The sequence below is a fragment of the Poecilia mexicana genome, unplaced genomic scaffold (assembly GCF_051168715.1).
Source record: "Poecilia mexicana isolate PSO_F unplaced genomic scaffold, ASM5116871v1 scaffold_8, whole genome shotgun sequence".
NCBI lineage: Eukaryota > Metazoa > Chordata > Actinopteri > Cyprinodontiformes > Poeciliidae > Poecilia > Poecilia mexicana.
The window spans coordinates 2,842,539-2,863,567 of NW_028263377.1; the positions used below are offsets into that span (position 1 = coordinate 2,842,539).

The 21,029-nt window shown below is 39.7% G+C and overlaps 1 protein-coding gene across 1 annotated transcript; it reads left to right on the forward strand.

The window, feature by feature from the left end:
- Nucleotides 1-12,229: 12,229 nt before the first annotated feature.
- Nucleotides 12,230-17,245, forward strand: hoxb4a (homeobox B4a). The gene is made up of 2 exons (XM_015014199.2): nucleotides 12,230-13,538; nucleotides 14,972-17,245. The coding sequence occupies exons 1-2, from the start codon at nucleotides 13,079-13,081 to the stop codon at nucleotides 15,271-15,273; spliced, it is 762 nt and encodes a 253-aa protein (XP_014869685.1). The 5' UTR covers nucleotides 12,230-13,078; the 3' UTR covers nucleotides 15,274-17,245.
- Nucleotides 17,246-21,029: the final 3,784 nt, after the last annotated feature.

Below are 21,029 nucleotides of genomic sequence, written 5' to 3' on the forward strand. Positions count from 1 at the left end.
TCGACAGCATAAGGCCTTGGTTCACAATGAAGAAAGGGAAATGTTATGCAGTATACTGTGGTTCCAAGCTCTCTCCGAAACTTTTTCACCCTACGTTATTTTTACACCAAAACGTCATGGTATTTTACATAATCGATGTCTGATATTTTGCGTTCTGCTAAAATATTATACCTTTACGTCGAATTCTCCTAACAGTCTTCTCTATTTTGCAGCCCTGTCTTGAACCCTGTGCCTAGAAAGTCCATGGAAGCATCCTCATGGCTAAAGGCGGTATTCTAGCACAAAGCTTCCCGGTTGCAGAAAATAAACAGCAAAACACACAACCAGCTGGTCAAAACGGGACAGTTTTCTTCTCTGTTGCCCTAAGCGGATACAATAACAAATGATCGGCGGTGGACAAATGCGTCACGTTTCAGCCTTTTCCGGCTTCAACGGATGCTGCTCCCAGAGAAATTAAGTTACCTTCTCCTGGTTTCCACTTGTAAACAACCGAATGAACTTTTAAACTCACCGACCGCTGGTGCAGTTCCCCTCCTTTTCTTTCTAACCTACTCGGTAGTCAAATGGATCCTTCTCCGAGGCTCATCAGGACACAGACTCCTGGCTCTTTTTCGTGTCTGTATGCGTTGGTGTATGAAGACATGCATGGATTTTTAAACTAACCCTTCCTGGTTTGGGTCACACTATAAAATGGAGGAAGGATTGACATTTACGTGTCAAACAGATGAGGGTTTTTATCTCCAAGTTAGATCGTAAAAGTCTGTTCTGATTCCTCTCACTGGCTCTCCTCTGGTCACGTGGGGTCCATAAAGTTAGTTTTATGGTTTAGGGGAGTTGACAATGTACCATGTATTTCACATTCTAGAAAGCAAGTGACGGTTTAACGGCTTTGTGTGGATCCTAAAGGGGTCACTAAAGTAGAGACAGAGGCAAAGAAGCAGTGTGTGTGTGTGTGTGTGTGTGTGTGTGTGTGTGTGTGTGTGTGTGTGTGTGTGTGTGTGTGTGTGTGTGTGTGTGTGAGTCTGTGACAGTGAAAAAGAGAGAGAAAGAAAGGGGGATAGAGAGAGAACAGGCCTCTATTAGCCGCAGCTGTTCTTGCTCTGGTTCACACTTGGAGCCCGGAGATCTCTGCTGTGGTCTGCTGTGGACTCTGGGAAAAGCTTGGGGAAGGGGAGTCAGGACGCACAGTGAACGCCTCCCGGTAAGTGGGAGCTAAGTAGAGAGAGGGGTGTGTTTGGTAAAGTGGGAGATGGGGCTGTGTAATTAACGTGTCACTCACTGTGAGCAGTAGTCCTGTTTGGCGCGGCCACCAGCTCCGGTGGATTTCAGGTACATATGACACCTTCTGATGAGGCTGGTGGTGGAAAGATCCTGAGGATACAGATAGAGAAAAACTGAAATTGTTTGAGCACTGTTATCCGAAGTCACAGACTCATGTGTCGCTTTAACTTGTATCTATAGCCCTGGTCTGTAAATGCAGCCACCTGTTTGAGGTTTTAGACATGTATTATTTTTTTTCTTTCTTCAATTTGTAATGAAATATTCGGAGATCTAGTTCAAAGTATTCGTTTAAAGGAAATAAAGTTAAACAGAACAAAAGCGTAAGAAGATGATCACATTTTTGGTGGCACAAAACAAATATTCTGATCCCTATCTTCTTCTTGCCCAACCTGATCAACAGTTTTTTTATGCACAATCATCTTGTGCGGTAAACTGTTTCAGATAAGAATGGAGAATTGCAAAAGCATTCACATCTTCATAAAGATCACACTATGTAGTGACATGCCTCAAAGGGTAGAAGCGAACCTGTGTATGACATCACTCTGGTGTTTTCCAGGCAGTCTGGGTGGAAAATAATAATAATAAAAAGAGAACTGGACTTAAACATTTCAAAGTTCTCCATCTGAAAACTACGTTTCTTTCATTCTGAACGGATGAACACATTCTAAGCCACAGTAACACAAACCTAAACACACATCCGCAAATACAACTCTAAACCTGGCATTATTTTTGTCTTTATTACAAAAACAAAAAGTAGAAAATAAAAATTAATGATGTTAAATTCTTCTTCATTTGTACAGCCGGGATTTCAACCGCATTTAATGTCAAACTTAAAGGAATAGTGAGAACTTGAAGAACTGCAGTAAAAATAGACTGAGTTAATTTCATGTATTTACCAGCAACATGTGTTTCCATTATATCAATTGCAGATATCAATACTTCAAAAACATTGATAAAATGTTATCTCACATTTAAGCACGTTTGCGAATGAAATTGATCCTGCCTTGGCGCACAAGCTCCAGAACTTCAGCAAATCTCCTGCTTTTAGCAGCAATAATTTAATTTCTCTACACCTGACAAGTTAATTGATGATCATTAAGTAAAGACGATTAATATAACCGTGTGTGTGTGTGTGTGTGTGTGTGTGTGTGTGTGTGTGTGTGTGTGTGTGTGTGTGTGTGTTACTGTTGCTAAAGTAACACACGCTTTATAGATAGATAGATAGATAGATAGATAGATAGATAGATAGATAGATAGATAGATAGATAGATAGATAGATAGATAGATAGATAGATAGATAGATAGATAGATAGATAGATAGATAGATAGATAGATAGATAGATAGATAGCTGATTGCTTCAACAAGGACTGAAAGGTGTTAAATCCTTTGTATTTAACACAATTGTTGCGGCACCAAACATACTTTTTTGGGGGGTTAAGTTACTTTAGTTACATTATTTTTTCCTGTTGTTACTTTTTGATCACTACTCTGCTTCTGTTGGCCTTTGGATATAAAACAGAAGGTCCTTTGTTTATAATGGCAAAATTAAGTTGTAGATTCTGGACATACAATTATTGCAATTCAATTGCAGTTATTATAATTATTGAGAATAATATATTAATGTTAATATAAACTAACGGGTTATGAAATAAATTAAATGAAATGAAATAAATTCATGATACAATATTTAGTTTTGTATGTATGCAATCTAAAATAGGACTTTTGATTTCCATGTAAAAATGTTTGAGACTCTTTGAGTTGGCCCTTAAGTACGTAGCGCGTTTTGGGGCTGGCCTGGGTCCTTGAGGAAGTTTCAGTGCAGTAAACAGGAAGCCAAAAAAACCTCCCTATTTCATTTTTCATCAGCTTCCTCCCTTTAATGATGATACAGGACCGCGGTCCGCGGCCTCCAGCCCCTGCCGCTTTCCTCCCACACAGCTCTCCTCACACTTACAGTTCCCCGCGGCGCTCAGGCTGGTAGAAACATACATATCTCTCCATTCCGGGAGACTTAGGGAAGTTTTGGAATGGACAGGGAGAACTGTGAGCTCCTTTTTCCTTTTTTAATTTTTTCTTTTGCTCTGTGTGTGATCAGTTTGTCGTTTATGTACATAGGGCAGTTCCACTCAAAAGAGCCGCTTTTAACTGTTGTGCATTATGTACATTATGCGTATGGGCTTGCTGCTTGTTTGAAGCTGTCAGACGGGCTGGGTTTGTGTTGGTGATGAAGAGTGGAGTTAGGAACTAATGAAACTGACCTTTTATTGCCAGGCTTTGCAGAAGGCGTGTGTTTGGTGTGTTAGGGAGAGTTGTGGGCTTCCTGTGGGATGCATCTTGTTGCGTTTAACTGCTTTAGGGCTTCAGATGAAGTGAAACAGGTAAATGACCGGGATTTGTCATTCGCTTTGTGTTTTACAAAAAGCGTACTCTCTTCAAGAAATCTTTTGAATATAAGAAGTACTTTCGTTCATTTTGGATACAGATGTCTGCTTCACTGCAGACAAAGGAAGTTCAACGATTAGAGATTGGTCAGTAGTCCCCTTTTTACCTCACCCTCCCATTCTCCTTCTTTGCTGCTGTCTGTCTCCTGGGTCAGAATCTCTTGTCACTGTTTCAGCCCTGCGTTTCATCTGGCATTTAACAATATTCTGTTGATTCCGAAACGTCACAGTTCGCGTGCTCAGAGACCCATACGTCAGGCGTGATGGCCTTTGGACACTGATAGGGGTGAAAAGTTCGGTCAAGACTCATGAATAATGAACGAGACGGAGTCACCGCGAGGTCAACAGACAGGCTCGAGCTGAGCAAGACAACGAAGACTCCTGCGCAGGCGCAAAGTCGAGAGAAAACTTCTCTCGACATGGGGGAAAGGTATTAACAATTGGCTGCTTTCAGAAGTGCCCTCTATTTCCGAATCAGATGTCAGGAGGGTGTGAGACAAATAACAAACTTCCTCTTGTTTGGCTGAGTAAACATTGTCAACAACGACTCAATCAGGTCTGATAGTAAATAAAAAGGCTTTTGATCTATTTTTGTGACAATTTAATGAGCCATATTTTAAGTCGATAGATTTAATTTTTGCATAAGCTTCAGAAAGAATACATGTTCTTTCGTTCTCAGAGGTTGGGTTGACAACGATATGTAGTCCCTTGTCTCATATATATATATATATATATATATATATATATATATATATATATATATATATATATGCATCTTGTGTTCTTACAAGATGCAGCTCTTCTTCACCGCCACCAGAGCTCGCTTCAGACCACGAGGACAGATGGAAGCAGCCCAACCAGCTCTGCACCACCTTCACAAGGCGCCACCCCACCCCACCCAACCCCACCCCTCCAATCCCTCGGACACCACCATACCTTTAAGCCACCCACTGGCATTAACTTTAAGCTCCGTCCGGTCTTTCTGCACCGTTTATTATTATTTTTATACTGCTTACCGATTCATTGCGAAGTCCAACGGTAGTGTTTCTCTAATGCCATCAATTAGAAGGGAAAAAAGTCGCATAAGCTGGTGAATAGTGTGTTTCATGTTGATCAATCTGAATCTGCTGAGAATTTTTTAGAGATATGTGCATGTGGATGTCTGTCCTTTACTATCACTGTTTCCTCTCTATTCCCTTCTTCCTGCCCATGGTAAAAAAAAAAAGGGGGGAGCTGTTATCAGCAGGGCTACATGACTCGCTGCTGGGGCTACCAGCAAAAAGTTCAAAGTTGAAGGGTCAAAAGTTCGCCATAATGCGGTAGTTCCACCCTCACCACTCTAACTGGCTCCACTCTCCACCACTCGCACTATGTCAAAGGCAAAAACAGGAGGAGGGGGAGTCAAGGAAGCTGAAGTATACCTCCGCTCCCCTGACTCCCCCTCACTATAGTGAGGGTTTACTCATGACAGAAATAATAGCGGGAGGCGAAGTAGAGGTGAAGGCCTGACCTTTCATTCCTTACCAACATAGTGACAAAAGCAGAACCGCTCCTCTTGATGCAGTTAAGACAGGAAAGACAGAGCGAGACAGGCTGGTGGAGGGAGGGTATTCAGTGACATGCAAGCAGGTACAGGTGTTAGGCTACATGTCCTGTTCACACTGTCCAACATTTGTTTTATATCCACTCAAACTAGAATCGGGTGATTCCCAATTTTCAAGACATGGTCCTTAGAAACATGTATAGATATACTCAATGTTTTTATTTTATTATGCATGATCAAGCCACTGCTCTGATGTACTATGCATATTTATATTCTAAAGAATCCCAGCACTTTTCCCTTTCCTCCACCCCAAATTTACTCACCTTGTATCACCTGAAAGCATTTTCAGGCATAGAGGACTAATGTCTCAGCAAGATCTAGAGAAACTCATCAAAGCGTGTATCTTTAGTCGCATTTATACCTGCAGCAGCGTCTTCACAGGTCTGACTAACAAATCAATCCTCCAGCTGCAGCTGATCCAGAACATTGCTGCTTGAGTTCTTATTAAAACCAAGAAGATAGAGAACATCACCCAGTCCTACAGTCCTTCACAGAAAGAAAAAAAATTAAGATAATGTTAGTTTATAAACCACTGAACGTTTTAGCACCACAGTACATTAAAGTTCTGCTGTTGTTGTATCAACCTTACAGACCTCTCAGATCTTCTGGTTCTGCTTCTACTTTACTTCCATGGAGAAGCAGCATTCAGCTTCTATGCACCACACATCTGGGACAAACTTCCAGAAGATTACGAAACAGCTGAAACACTGAGTTCCTTTAAATCTAGAATAAAAATCAACGCAATATATTTGATGTGTATTTTCTTGACAATTTTGATGATGATCTCTCTCACTCATACATTTAATTATTTCATATTTCAGCAGTTATTTTATATATATATATATATATATATATATATATATATATATATATATATATATATATATATATATATATATATATATATATATATATATATTAGAGGATTTTTAAATTGATCAGAGAGCTACAGGTTCTCACACCATTAGAAACAAGTTCCACTACTTAGCAGCCTTTATAGAATGAAGAGATTGTAGGCAGAATGGTATAGTACAATCTCTTGCAAGCAAAAGCAGCTATTCCACTGTTGTACTGCAGTGAATATGTATAGCCAATTTCATATTTGTTGCTCTCACTATTATTATTATTATTATTATTATTATTATTATTATTATTATTATTATTATTATTATTATTATTGAGAAGTCCAGCCAAAGTTTTCAATCTGATCGTCCTGGAACTAAATGCTACAATTTAGCACTGAATTCCAAGACTGTTGTTTAGGTCTTCACAGTTACTCTTGACCCCTGACCACGTGACTGCTTGGATGAAATTTGAACAATGTTGCACTTACACCAGTCACTGCAAAAGATGAATCCGAAATTCAGAAACGTGCATAAAGCTCGTTGGTGACGAATAAGATTATTTAATTACTGTAATGTGAAAACTGTTGCAATCAATGCATTTCCATAGATTGTTTAAAAGGGGATGAATAATTTTTAAAGGCAATGTTTTGTTAAAATATTTCTGAAATGTATGATGTTGGAAAATTAAAGATTATACCCCTTTTACATCATTTTGTTAAAATGTGGGTGCTGCTTATTCCTGTTAGTAACTTGGTGTTTTATTAGTTTGTTTTTGGCTAAAATAATGGTGAAATGTGAAGTTTAAAGCAATACTAATAGAATTATGTAAATATTGTGGACAAATGTTTCCAGTTACCCCGACAATATTTTTTACATTTTAGACAATATAGCAAATCAGGGCTCTGTGCATTGTCGGCATGGAGTTCACTACTGATGATATACAAACTCTAAAGTCCTATAACAGATTGATTTGTTATAGCCTACTCCCGAGTCTTTCGATTCGTTCACGTATTACCGTTCATGGGTGAGTGATTTATATTTATACAACAAAAGTAAAAGGACAAATGATTGTGGAAGAAAAGAATAAAACCTGTGAAAAAAAGACCTTCACTTCCATGGGTCATTTTTCTTGGAGTAATGACTCCAACTCAATTTGGTATGGCAGAGAAAGCGGGAGAGGGAAGGTCTGGAAGCAAATGACAGAAAGACAGGATGAGGGACAGAAGGGAGTGCAGAGAGGTGGACGTGTCAAAGAAAGGGTGTGGAAAAAAGAGAGGAGGTGAGTGAGGCACAAGGAAAGGGGAGAGGCTGGCTCTGCTCAGGGTGAACGGGAGGTCATCTCGTCTCACCAACATTAAAATGTGGATCAGGGACGCGGGGCGTCACGCCTCGCGCGTTAAACAAAGAGTGTGCCAAACTGGCAGATTAATTTGAAAACTTGAGTTCGTACACTTAATGCCTTAAAGAGACCACAGTCTTCACAGCAACCCCGCTCTGCTCTGTCTACCTCTGTCCCAAAGCCTCCACTTTCCACCAGGCGCTGATCTCTGCGGATCCTCCCGCACCGACGGCGTGGGACGGTAGCGATTGTGTCCGGTTGTGCGGGTTCCTTCCTCCCTCTGGAAGATTCTCGTTAAATCAGTTAAATTTGACAAGAATCGCACTTAGAGGACCGTGTGAAGCATGCTACCGAAGAGTCATATTTTCGTTTTCCAAGTCGGCTGAAAGCGTGCGTGAAGGAGCTAATCTTCGGAAATGGCAGCCTCCTAGTTATGACCTATTACTCCTTTAGAAGCTGCAAAACACACCGAAAAACCCAGTGCTGGAAGATCAGAGCGGGGAAGCGCGGATTTAAGTCGTGACAACTGAAGGAAAACGAGCCTTGTTATGCAGAAAATACATGACGGCGTCCAGGATTGTGTTGATGGTGTAAATTAACACAAAAAAGAACTGATATGACATGGTGGAATCAGGATCAGAAACATGGATCAATTCGGTGGCAGCGACGGAGGAAAGCCAGGTGAGCTTCCCCGGAGTGAGTAGCCTGCAAGGAGCAAAAATACGCTGCATGAAAGAAGGAGATGCTTCGTTTGCATTTCGCTTTGTGTGTGTGTGTGTGTGTGTGTGTGTGTGTGTGTGTGTGTGTGTGTGTGTGTGTGTGTGTGTGTGTGTGTGTGTGTGTGTGTGTGTGTGTGTAGCAGGTGCGTTGCTCATGCTGAGAGGAAGAGGAAGATCACGTGGAGATCCCACCTCCCCTCCTCCTCGGTCTGTTTTTAGTACAGTTCCCTTTTTATTGATTCATCTTTTCATTGATCAGCGTCGCTGTCTTATCGGCTGAGTGGAATTTGCTTTCTGTTTTCCAGTACCATTTCCGCTTTAGTGCCCCATGTCTGCGTTAATTATTTACTTCAACTCAGTCAGGAGACTGTGCTGCAGATAGATAGATAGATAGATAGATAGATAGATAGATAGATAGATAGATAGATAGATAGATAGATAGATAGATAGATAGATAGATAGATAGATAGATAGATAGATAGATAGATAGATAGATAGATAGATAGATAGATAGATAGATAGATAGATAGATAGATAGATAGATAGATAGATAGATAGATAGATAGATAGATAGATAGATAGATAGATAGATAGATAGATGTGAAAACGAAAGTTCGATCATTGAATAGCGGTTTGTTCTTTCTTTCTCCTCTTGGGAGCAGTGATGATGGTCGGAGTTTCTGGACTGGGAGTTTGACATTGCAGGTTCAGCTCCACAGCTTCGAACTCTGAATGCAGCACAAGCAGTGTCAGACGTCGGCGGCTCTTCATTTTTCTCCCTGTTCTTATTTTACATAACAATAACCGCCGAGCTGAGCAGGGTTTAGTTTTTCAAACTGCACAATGGGAGAAAGTAACATTTCTCCTCTTCTTCATTGTTTCTGCAGCTTTTTCACATTCGTAATATTTCAAATCATTGACAAGACCGCTGGCTGTAGATAATGGCTTCTTTAACCCTTCAATATGCTCTGTTTCATTTTCATCTCGTTGCGGCCCTCAACAATATCTTAAAATTCCTTCGTTTATATATTTACGTTTTTTTTTAAAGAAACACCTTATTAAATGGGTTTTTCTTTGCTTTGCTATTATTTTCAGTGTTTTGTTCTGGCCTTTTATTAAAAGGCATGTACATTTTGGAAATATTGCACTTTGCTTTGTCCCGAAGAAATATCGACGTTCTTCTTGAATTACACAATTTAACTACAGTATAGATTATTTTTTTTATCACTCATGATGGACAAAGTACTGACTATGAAAATAAATGCTCCCGTGAACAATGATATATATATATACACACAAACATTTTTATAGATTTTGTTTGCCTGAGGTTTCTTCTAAGTGTTGTCCTGTTTGACTGCATATTTCTGGGTACTTTGACCTCTACAAATTGCGGGGGAAACAATGAATCTGCCATTGGACTGAAAGGTTTGTGCTGACAAACTTGACAGAGAGAAAAACGAGTCCTGTGGTTAGATTCAACATAACTTGATCGATACCTGGAATGACCCCCAACTGAGGGTCAAGGTAACAGGAATATGAGCACATATAATATAATAGAATAGAATAGAATAGAATAGAATAGAATAGAATAGAATAGAATAGAATAGAATAGAATAGAATAGAATAGAATAGAATAGAATAGAAAGCAGCAGATTTTACTCCTTCTCATTTCAACAATCCACGTGTTGTTTGTTCTTTTGAGGAAACATCGAGCTTAATGTATGAAATTCACTGCGTTCCTCTTACATAAATAAATAACACTTGGACTAAATATTATCATCAACAAGGCACAGTGTTATTTAATACAACTGAAAGAAAGAAAGAAAGAAACAAAGAAACAAAGAAAGAAAGAAAGAAAAAAAGAAAAAAGAAAGAAAGAAAACTATGCCATTATGCATTACATGCCTTTTTTTAAGAACGAATCCTAAAATCACTGTTTAATTCAGTTACATCAGAGTTTGCAAGACAGACAACTATGCATTTACTGCGCCGAAGCGGTATTTATCCATTCATTCTCTGCTCCATCCATTCTCCAGGCCGATCTCTCAGGACAATTTTGATAGGACAGGCAGGGTCTCTTCGTGCCAAGTGATTTGTCTTTTCTTTCAAGAAAATGCGTTCATTCTTTAAAAGCGGCCGCTATTGCAGGAGCCAAGATATTATTTTCTGACTCAGCAATTTTTGATTCGTTACAGATGTAACCTTAACCAAATTACTGTATAATTTGATTAGGATTAGCCTGAAGAAATGTACATTATATTTGTTTCACATTACATTTTTAATGGAAAAAATACATCCTATGTATTAGGTACGTAAATAAGTAGTATATTTTGAAAAGAAAACAAACAAAAAACAAAACCAGACTGATAAAGGCCTAAATTTCCCTCCATCGTGGACAGATTCAAATTATCAATATTGTTCAAATAGCAACGTCTCGAAGTATATATGAAATACATATTTAATAATCCTGTCATGTCATGTGCTAAACATATTTTACATATGTACATGGAATTTAAACAATGAAACATTTCGTCATGCTTTTCTTAATCCATTCGTTTGAACAATTAATAACATATCGTTAAATAAATAACACATAATTCCAGTTAAATAACCAGTTTAAGAAATCCTATAATACCTTCCCACCAAATTAAATATATTCGTGTGAGTTATATTTATAGCTTTGGAAAATACGTAGAAAATTGTATAAAGTATTTCTGAAGCATTTTGTGCAGCCTACTCTCCTTCTCTTCTCAAAAGAGCAAAGAAACAAAAGGAACATGTTCAATAGCTGCTCGCTTTTATTGTGAGGCATCGACCTGCAGGAAGTTAGAATAGCGTTAAAATTCCACCAGATCTATCACGTGGTCCGGTGTCAATGACAGATTTAGAGAAGAGAAATCAGAAATTATAAAAACAATACAAGTTTCACCTTTACAGAGTCGATGTCTTCTATATCTACCCTGTAGATCCGGATTTGTGTCAAAATGTCTAAAAGGATCACAAATTCGCTTCTAGGGGAGTATATAGTGGATTTACACACGACGGATTCACCATTGCTACCTTGACCCTGGACGACCAGCAAGCGGCTGCTTCCTGTTCGAAATTGTTTGAAAAATTAAAATGTGATTTTAATTTTGCATATATATATATATATATATATATATATATATATATATATATATATATATATATATATATATATATATATATATATATATATATATATATATATATATATATATATATATATATATATATATATATATGTATGATTTATTAAAATATACAGCAGCTGTTTGGTTCTGTTTACTTAATGTTTAAAAGTATGACATTTTTATGTGAAAAGTATGATGACGGGATAATTTGCTATTCTCTCACTCTCTTTCTCAGATTTTCTTTTGAATGTTTTTTAATTAATTAATTAATTAATTATGTCATTTTATTTTATTTTTTAGAAGCAAATTGTTTTATATGGGCTATGGGTGTTTATGTGTGTCCACTCAGCGTCCTCATTTTGATCGGCAGCATGTTGTGTACACATATTTAACTTTAATAAATAGCAATTGTGATTTAAAATGAGCTATAGTTAATTTCTATTTATTGTGTGTGTGTTTGGTGGGGTGTTGTACTGGGCTGATGTGGCAGGCTGTTGACACCGGAAGGGAGAAAACTAAACCTTGACCGTCTCTTGATTGTGTAAGGCTGATAAAAACACGTGGAGGTTTATATATATATATATATATATATATATATATATATATATATATATATATATATATATATATATATATATATATATATATATATATATATATATGTGTGTGTGTGTGTCGGAGCATATATATATATATATATATATATATATATATATATATATATATATATATATATATATTATATATATATATATATATATATATATATATATATATATATATATATATATATATATATATATATATATATATCCGACTGAATCAGTAAGCGAGGGTTGGCTGATTGTTGGCTAGGTGCCTGGTGGAACCGCGTTTTAAAAGAATGACACCGATGCGTTCCTCATGCAAAGGTTTTCTGGTGATTTAGGAGGCCGCTGAACCTGAATTACTTGATGAATTTTCTATCGATCCTAAACACGCCAGATTAATCTCTGACACTGCTACTGGGTGGCGGTGCAGGAGCCGGCCAGGCCACTCTCCCAGTCCCCGGTATTAGCGCAGAATGAGAAGAATAAGGGGGAAGAAAGTTGGCAAACAGCCTCTGCACACACCCTGTATGTACATAGAGGGAGGTGCAGGCGCCATTAACTCCCCAGAGTACTTTCTTCCTCTACTTATTTTATTTAATTTTATTTTATTTTATTTTATTTTATGCTTGAACTGCTTAGTCAGGCACTTAAAAGAAGAAAAAGCGATAGAAGATCACTGCAAAGAATAAGATGTCGCTCATTTTTATTGTTGTAAGAATATCAGTGTTTGTTTTTTTTTTTTTGTCTGAGATTCTTCCTCTTTTACAAGCTCCGGGTCTGGTAATAAGAGCAGTCCGATACGCAGAGCCAACAGGGGAAATGATTGAGGCTTAAAGTGAGAGCATCTAATCAAAACCTGAGGTCATATGATCCTGCGCGTGCGAGAACGGAGTGTATGTTTAATTCCATTTCCTTATCCGGGGGTCCGTCTAAGAGGCGTGCAATTGGCTGCTTTCAGTCACGTGGAATCCCAACTTTGTTCACTTGACAGAAAAGAAGGAGGGTTTAAGTGAACAGGAATAACCGAAGACTAAAGGGATGACATATAAATTTTAGTTATATTTCTTTTCAAGCCGGTGCAATTTAAGAAAAAGACTGAAATTAATGACCATGAGCTCCTATTTGATCAACTCCAACTATGTGGATCCGAAGTTTCCACCTTGCGAGGAATACTCACAAAGCGACTATTTGCCCAGTCACTCCCCGGACTATTACGGCTCCCAGAGGCAGGACCCTGCTGCTTTCCGGCCAGTCTCTGTCTACCACAATGAGCACAACCCGGCTCATCACCAACACCGACTCGAGCCGCCGTACACGCCGTGCCAGCGTGCACCTCAACCTGCTTCAGAAGTGACGTCCCCCCAGGGTCACGCTATTCTCCCCACCGGGCTGCACACCACCCCTGTGTCGGAGCAAAGCCACCGCTGTGACTCGGTAACACCGAGCCCTCCTCCCCCTCCACCCTGCGGTCAAACACCTCGCAGCCAAAGCGTTTCTTCCCCCGCCAGCAGCCGAACGGACCCAGTAGTGTATCCGTGGATGAAGAAGGTGCATGTAAACATAGGTAAGAGCTGCATGGGAACTTTATCCCCTCTCTCTTCCACTGTCTGCAGCTGAGGTCTGGCTATGCGTAAAGCTTGGTGTCCACAGTCTGAACCCATGTTGCGTTAGCAGCAGAAGAGAGGGCTCGCTGCAGGGTTGAGATTTACGGTTGTCTGTTTGCAGGGTCAATATAATTACACCCTCCATAAATTTTTATTACACCTCTCAGCTGTGGTGTCTTTTGAAGTCTGATCTCAGGCTGCTCTGCCTTATGACAACTCAGAGCGAGCCCATAAGTTAGCTTTTATGCGCTGGTAATTCGACTTTAAGTGGTGCGGCTTTATAAACGGTGGACTCCAGCCTTCCGTTCCTCTCGTTGTTCCAAGGAAAGGGAAGTTTTATGACAGATGAAATATTCATGTTTATAGAGTCGGTCGTAAAACACTAATGTGAAAGCGAATAGCTCCAGTCTGGTGTGGATTCTCTCTACAGGCTTGCAGCCTATTGCATTGCAACCGAAGCCTTCATCAGCCTTAATATCAGCTTTGCAAAGTCACAAGAATGAGCTCACTCGTTATATTTGCGATGAACGAACGACCTTTGCTTCGTTTTTTATTTTTTGTTGTCCTACAAATGATCGATTCCGGTTTTACAGTCAGAACGACCGAAATCCGCCGCGTCATATTGTATACAGATGTCTGTAGTTTTTCAAATTTGTCGAATCATTACTTAGTCATTCTGTGTCATCATGCCTGCTGCTCCACCACTCCTCTCCCCGCCTCCGCCAAAACCACCGCCTTTGTTTTTCACTAGCTAGAAAACAAAGAGAAGAACAGTATCCATACTTCCAGTTAGTGCCATTTGCTCACGAAATCACCGAAAATAATGTGCTCTGGATGACTGATTTATGTTGCAGACAAAGTTATTTTATTTTTTAAACAAGTCGACACAAAATACTATTGCGTCTGCGCGCAAGACAGGCGCTCACACAACGCCATCTGGATGTGGAGTGTCACTGCCTCGGGCCCGGCGCGTCTCCTGGCAACATCTGCATGTCTCTCAGCATGTGGGCAACCAGATCATGTGAAACAACACAAACCACAAATAAATGAATAAATAAATAAATAAATAAATAAATAAATAAATAAATAAATAAATCACATCTTCAATCATTACATGGACGTATCACTGTTGTTTTCTTGCTGTCTCTTAGACCACTGAGATGAGAGACTTATTCGCGTTCTCGAATTTTTTAAACAATACTCCAGTTAAATATTACTGCAACAGTCTTGTTCATTTCTCAACAATTTACGTATGTCTGGTTTGTTTACTATCTTCTTACTTTATTTATTTATTTATTTATTTATTTATTTATTTATTTATTTATTTATTTATTTATTTATTTATTCATTTATTTTTGACTTTTTAATGCCTCGTCCCTTTGTTTTTCCACAGTAAATTCCAGCTACTCTGGTGGAGAACCTAAACGCTCTCGGACGGCCTATACCCGCCAACAGGTTCTGGAGCTGGAGAAGGAGTTCCACTACAACCGCTATCTGACACGCAGGCGTAGAGTGGAGATCGCGCACACTTTGTGTCTGTCAGAGCGGCAGATAAAGATCTGGTTCCAGAACCGGAGGATGAAATGGAAGAAGGACCACAAGCTGCCCAACACGAAAGTCCGCTCCGGGACTAACAGCATCTCAAGCTCTCAGACTGTGTCCGCGTCTCAGAACCGCTCTTCCGGACCTCTATAGCACGGTTCTTTGAGTTGTGGCAATGTGGTGCCCGTCCGTATTCTCCCGTTTTCAGATTGGAAACTGAAGATGTGGTGAAGCAAACCCTCCGGAATGTGCACTTTGGACCAGAGTAGAAACTTAACGCTTAAAAAGCGGACCAACTCCACTCGTGGCAGACTCCAGGGCCCGGACTGTTCCGTTACAAATCTATGACTTTGTGAATGGGGGTTTTGTGGGAGGACTTGTAAAATCTGACTTAAAGAATCCAAAAGGGAGGCATGTGTTAGAATTAAAAACACAGAGCTACACAGTTCGTCGAATAGATTTCCGTGAATCCTAACATTTCTGTACTTCTTCTCCTCTTTAAATGTTCTTCTGCTGTCTAGACAGAGCCTCTCACTTACCATATTTTACTTATAGTGGTGTGTGTGTGTGTGTGTGTGTGTGTGTGTGTGTGTGTGTGTGTGTGTGTGTGTGTGTGCGTGCGTGCGTGTGTGTGTTTTAACACAATTTCCTTTAGCTGTTTTTTATTATTTTGAGAACATCCTAGCTTCTATGTTTAATCACACCAAACCTGAGAGCCATTATTTATGTCTTCTGTATGGGGTACAAAGCAAAGGAGTGAACCGCGCGGCTCTGCCCATAACCCCGCCCTCTCAGACCACTACCCCCCTCACACACTTCTAAAAAATTGAACAGTCGTGTCCTCCATAGCCCCCACTCCACCTCCACACAAGCGCGCGCGCGCACGCACACACACACACACACACACACACACACACACACACACACACACACACTGCATACTGCATAAAAAACAGTAGAAAGCATCATGTAGCCACGCTCGTACCGCAGCACTCAAACAGAACATATACCCGCAGGTCGAACCCAGCAGGCGGTCTGATTGTTAGCTGTTATTGTTTGAACTCGGCTTTCCTTTTGTTCTTGATGGCAGAATAAAGCTTTTGAATATGCTATTAGAGCTATTTTTGAAGTCAGTATTGATTGTAAAGCCGTACTCTGCGTTGACATTGCTGAGAGTGAAGCGGAAGGTTTATGTGGTCCACTGACTGCTCATGTTCGTATGTCATAAAGGCTGCAGAGATATACAATTATTTTCCAGCACTTATGAATCGTGGATGCGGTAAAACGTTTCCCACTGGACATTAATAATCACACCAAAATCGTACAAATAGTACAAAACACAGCACTAAATAATGTATTTCTTATTACCTCACGTGTATATATATATGAATATAAATATGTTTTATGACATCCTGTTGTCGCTTGCTCGTTGATGAAGTGACAGGTTTTCAAGCTTTTACTGACATGAAGAGGTATATTTTTTCTTCCAACAAAAGCTCTATTCTTTTGTTCTATGTTGGAATGAAATCGTTTGCAAATGATAGAGGTTTTAGGATACAAGGTGTTTACGGACCAAGAAAAAATTATTTCTCTTCCTTTTTTTCGTCATTTCATGTTTTTCTGTACATTGAATCAGAGCACGTTCCTTTTTCTCAAGTGTCTGATTTTTTTTATTTATCCGTTCTGAATTTGCAAGATTTTTTTATGATATTGTTTTCGTTATAATCCAAGTGCCACAGCCGCAATGATAGTATTTGTTGAACCTGTGTTACCTCCCAGAAATCTATATGTTCCTCATTTTCCATAGTGTCAATTTTTTTTTTTTTTTTAGATAGCCCAAAAATATAAATAAATGACTGAACGTGTAATATTTCCAGTGTTATCCTATTTTATTTTTTTATTAAATATTGTTTCCACCTGTTTTTACATAAAGACGTGAACAATTAATGTATTTTTAAGGTTTCTTCTCATTGTCAAATTGGACTTAAAATATTCTTTCTCTAACTCTTTTGGAAAATTATAATGTCTTCTTTCATTTTACTTTGTGGTGTCTGTAGATTTGTCTCCCCCATCGGGATTTACCGCTGGAAGAAATATTTGACACACAATAAATAATAACATATTATCTCGGTGTTGGTTTTGCCTACAAAGCCACGGTAAGCTGTCTTCAGAAATCACGAGGCTGCGATGATTAATCTGTCCCGGCCAGGAATGATCCTGGTACATTACATCCTGTAATCTCGTTTTAAATCACAAGCCGTCCTTCCGTTTCTCTCCCTTTCTCTCCTTAATTTAACGGCAGCTCAGATGCGCTGCTTGCATCGGTCCTATAAAGATTGTGCAGCTCCCTCCCCCATTCACCCCATCTCCTAAAGACCCCCAGTTTTAAAGATAAAAAATCTGATACTTTAACCCTGAAACAAGTTTAAATTTCATACATTTTTCTCGCCAATCTATATTTTGACCAGCATTATGTGCACATGTGTTTTCTTTCTTTCTTTCCTTCTTTCTTTTAGATATTACGGAAAGGGAGTGGGCCGGCGCAATAGCTCAAGCCTTGACAACCAAATAGATAATCAACAAGACGAATGGCTTCTTTTGGGAGGTGCGGCTCTCGTATTAATTTTCATTTTCTTTTCTTTGAGCAGGTATCGAAAAATAGGGAACAAGAAGAGGGGAACTAGAAATAGCATTCCTCTCGATAAACTTTAAACTAAAAACTGTGCCCCCCAAATTGGTCCATTCTTGCACAAAGAAGACTCCACGATACTCTATTTGTTGGCTTATTTCTCCCCGGACAACTTGTCATATAAATCCCTATGTTTTATATATATATATATATATATATATATATATATATATATATATATATATATATATATATATATATATATATATATATATATATATATATATATAATAAACCGTTATGAGGGACTTTGCAATTTGCTATGTCTCTGAATGGAAATAGTGGATGCCCCCCCCCCCCCACACACACACACACACACACACACACACACACACACACACCATCTGTAAGATCGTCTCTTGCCATTATGTACTGGCCAAGGCAGGAGGGACAGTTCCGCAAGAAAAATGCAAAAATTATTCAAGAACAAATCATTAATCACTTGCTCTTCTTTAAACGCGCCTTCTTTTTCTATTGTCATTCAGCAGTTCCAAACAAGACCCCTTACTCCAGGAGTGAGGGAGGGCAAAGAGCACATAGACACAGGAAAAAAAGGAGACGTCTTGCAAGACACATGGAGGATCGCCACCCCCACCCTCTTCACAGCTCTTTCCCCTGCACACACAAGCGCGCGTGTACTCATGCATGCGCAAAAACACACAAACACCTCCTCTTGCCAATCATCAGCAAACTATTTTTACATCCCACAAATGGCCTGTCTTCCTATAAAATGATACAAACTGTTTTGTTCCTTAGTGCTAAGAACTCAAGCGCCGAAAGGAAACAGTCAGGAGTCCTCACAGCACACTGAAGATGGCCTTGAGTTTACTGGAAGTTGTGACAAAGGTAAGAGGCATTGGGGGTGTTCACTGAGACTTTTCTGTCTCTGGGCATCCCGCTTCTCCGAGTCTGAGGCGCTTTCCAGTTTCAATGTCCTGTGAGCGTTTGGTGAAATCAGAATGCCACTCAGCCCTGGAGAGCCTTTGATTTGTGGCGCAATGTTTATGTATATATGAGTCGGGGGTACATGGGTTGGTGGTTTTGTGTGGGTGTGTGTGTGTGTGCCAATCAGAGCTTGCGCACACTTCTATGCGTTATGTATTTTTACCCATGAGGCTGTTTATGTGATTCGTCTGTCATTTATTTCTTCGCGTTTGTTTATATGAATAGTCCATCGTTAGGAATTGTTCATATTCATTTGAACCAAGAGCCGTTATTTTGTTCGTGAAGGTTGTTGAATGTGAAAAAAAAACTCACTTAAAACTGCTACCAGAATAAGTCACAGAGACATTCTAAGCCTTGTGTAGCTGTTTGGGTTTCTCTAGAACCCACACGACCCTGCTGCTTAAAGTATTATTTCATAGTTGTGTATTTTTAGTTTGCTTTTTACCCCAACAGGTGCAAACAGGTCCCCGATTTGTTGAGTTTATAAAAATGTTCAGTCGGATAAAGGCTAAAATGGGAAGCGCGACATTTAAAGTAATGCAGCGAGCTCTGTTAATGGTAACTCGTATGGCTGCACGTTAAAACCAATCTAGCTAGATAACAAAGGATCTATAAGCCTTCCCAAATGATTTGACTGCTGTGAGCTTTCAGGCCTTCTGTTTATCTGCTGATCCGAGCAGCAGCCTCGGGAAGCACACTCACTGCTGCCTGACCTCTTCACAAATCAATCTTAGTGGAATGAAAAACCAAGGCAAAACGGTTCTCTGCTGGAGCTCACAGGTGATGCTACACATCGAAAAGAGAAACAAACTGTAGAAATATCAGTGGTGATTGCCAAACAGAAGAAGATCGTGAAAACTTGAGCTATGGGAAGAAAAACATCAATGATCGTGCAGTGACAGTAACGGCGGTTCACCCAGGGGACACGTTTTCCTGACCGATGAGGTCCAAGAGCTCTGAAGCCAGTGGCTGACCTGTCCCATTCCTACCTTACCTCCCCCTCACGCATAGCGTACCTACCTCCGCCTCTCCTGGTCCCCCTTGACCTCATCAGACTGTTGGACCATCCGCAACCTCGGACATTCCCAGACCTCTGGAGCCATAGGGCCAGTTTGTCATAACAGGCAAAGTTCAGAGCACTGGAACTCAGGCTGACCGTGGCATCTTTCCGCCCACACACAAGAAGAAAGACAGACAGACAGACACACAGACAGACGGACTACATTCACATGGATGAGACACTGTAAATGCATTCTATAAGTTTCAGATAATCACTTAGAAGACTGAGGATAACAGATTCGCAGGAGGAAGAGTCTCTCTCTCTCTCTCTCTCTCTCTCTCTCTCTCTCTCTCTCTATATATATATATATATATATATATATATATATATATATATATATATATATATATATATATATATATATATATATATATATATATATGCCTCGTTATATATATATATAACGAGGCAGAAAGTCAGCTAACAGGTGATGGGAGTGCGCTCTCCGTCTGTTCGGATGATCTGGTCCAAATGACGGGACTGACGTTTCAAGGGACAGCTTTTCGAAATAAGCTGCAGACCACAGGAACTCACAGGACGCACACCAATTGTCCTAAGAGTAATGAGAACATAGCAATAGGGAATACATCGGGGTCTAGGTAGGCATTATGAATTCAAGGCTGGGACAAACACTGATCTTTGGCCCAGAGAGTCTCGTAGTGGTTTGCTAATTATCAGACAAATCGCCCACACATTTTTTTTCACTTTGGCTCGTTGCATCCGCGGTGTCAGAGAAATTTATTATTCTAGAGAGCGCGGAGAGATGTGGAGGTCACAGTACAGGCACGCGTGCTGCAGGAGGAGGTCTACACTTGAGATATGTGGCAACAACAGTGTAGTGTGTGTGCGGGGGGGGGGAGAGGGGGGGAGCGAATCTGTGTGTACCATTCATTAAGTATTTAAAAGCCAGAGCCAGATAATGGCTGCCAAGTGCAGCATGCGCGTGCACAGTTTCTTTGAAGTGAACCCGCTGTTGAGCGTTCCTTATATATTTGTCAATATTTCTAAGTGATTAAAGAGAGTTTAAAAGGTCAGCTGATATAACTAAGTAATTCCACAACAGATCCCCGTATATAACTGAAGACTGCATACTTTTTAACTTTCCTGTGTTTTAGCATGAAGCACTTTTTAATCCTGCTGGTCTGCTGTTACCTTCTAGAACCTGCGCTGTTTTTATGTCATGTACACATGAAATAAATACAATACAATGCAGTA

What these genes read in the sequence shown, in the direction of transcription:
- hoxb4a (XM_015014199.2), top strand. Translation starts at nt 13,079, where the DNA reads ATGACCATGAGCTCCTATTTGATCAACTCCAACTATGTGGATCCGAAG. An exon ending in GAAGGTGCATGTAAACATAG is followed by an intron (nt 13,539 to 14,971) that starts GTAAGAGCTGCA and finishes GTTTTTCCACAG; the next exon opens with TAAATTCCAGCTACTCTGGT.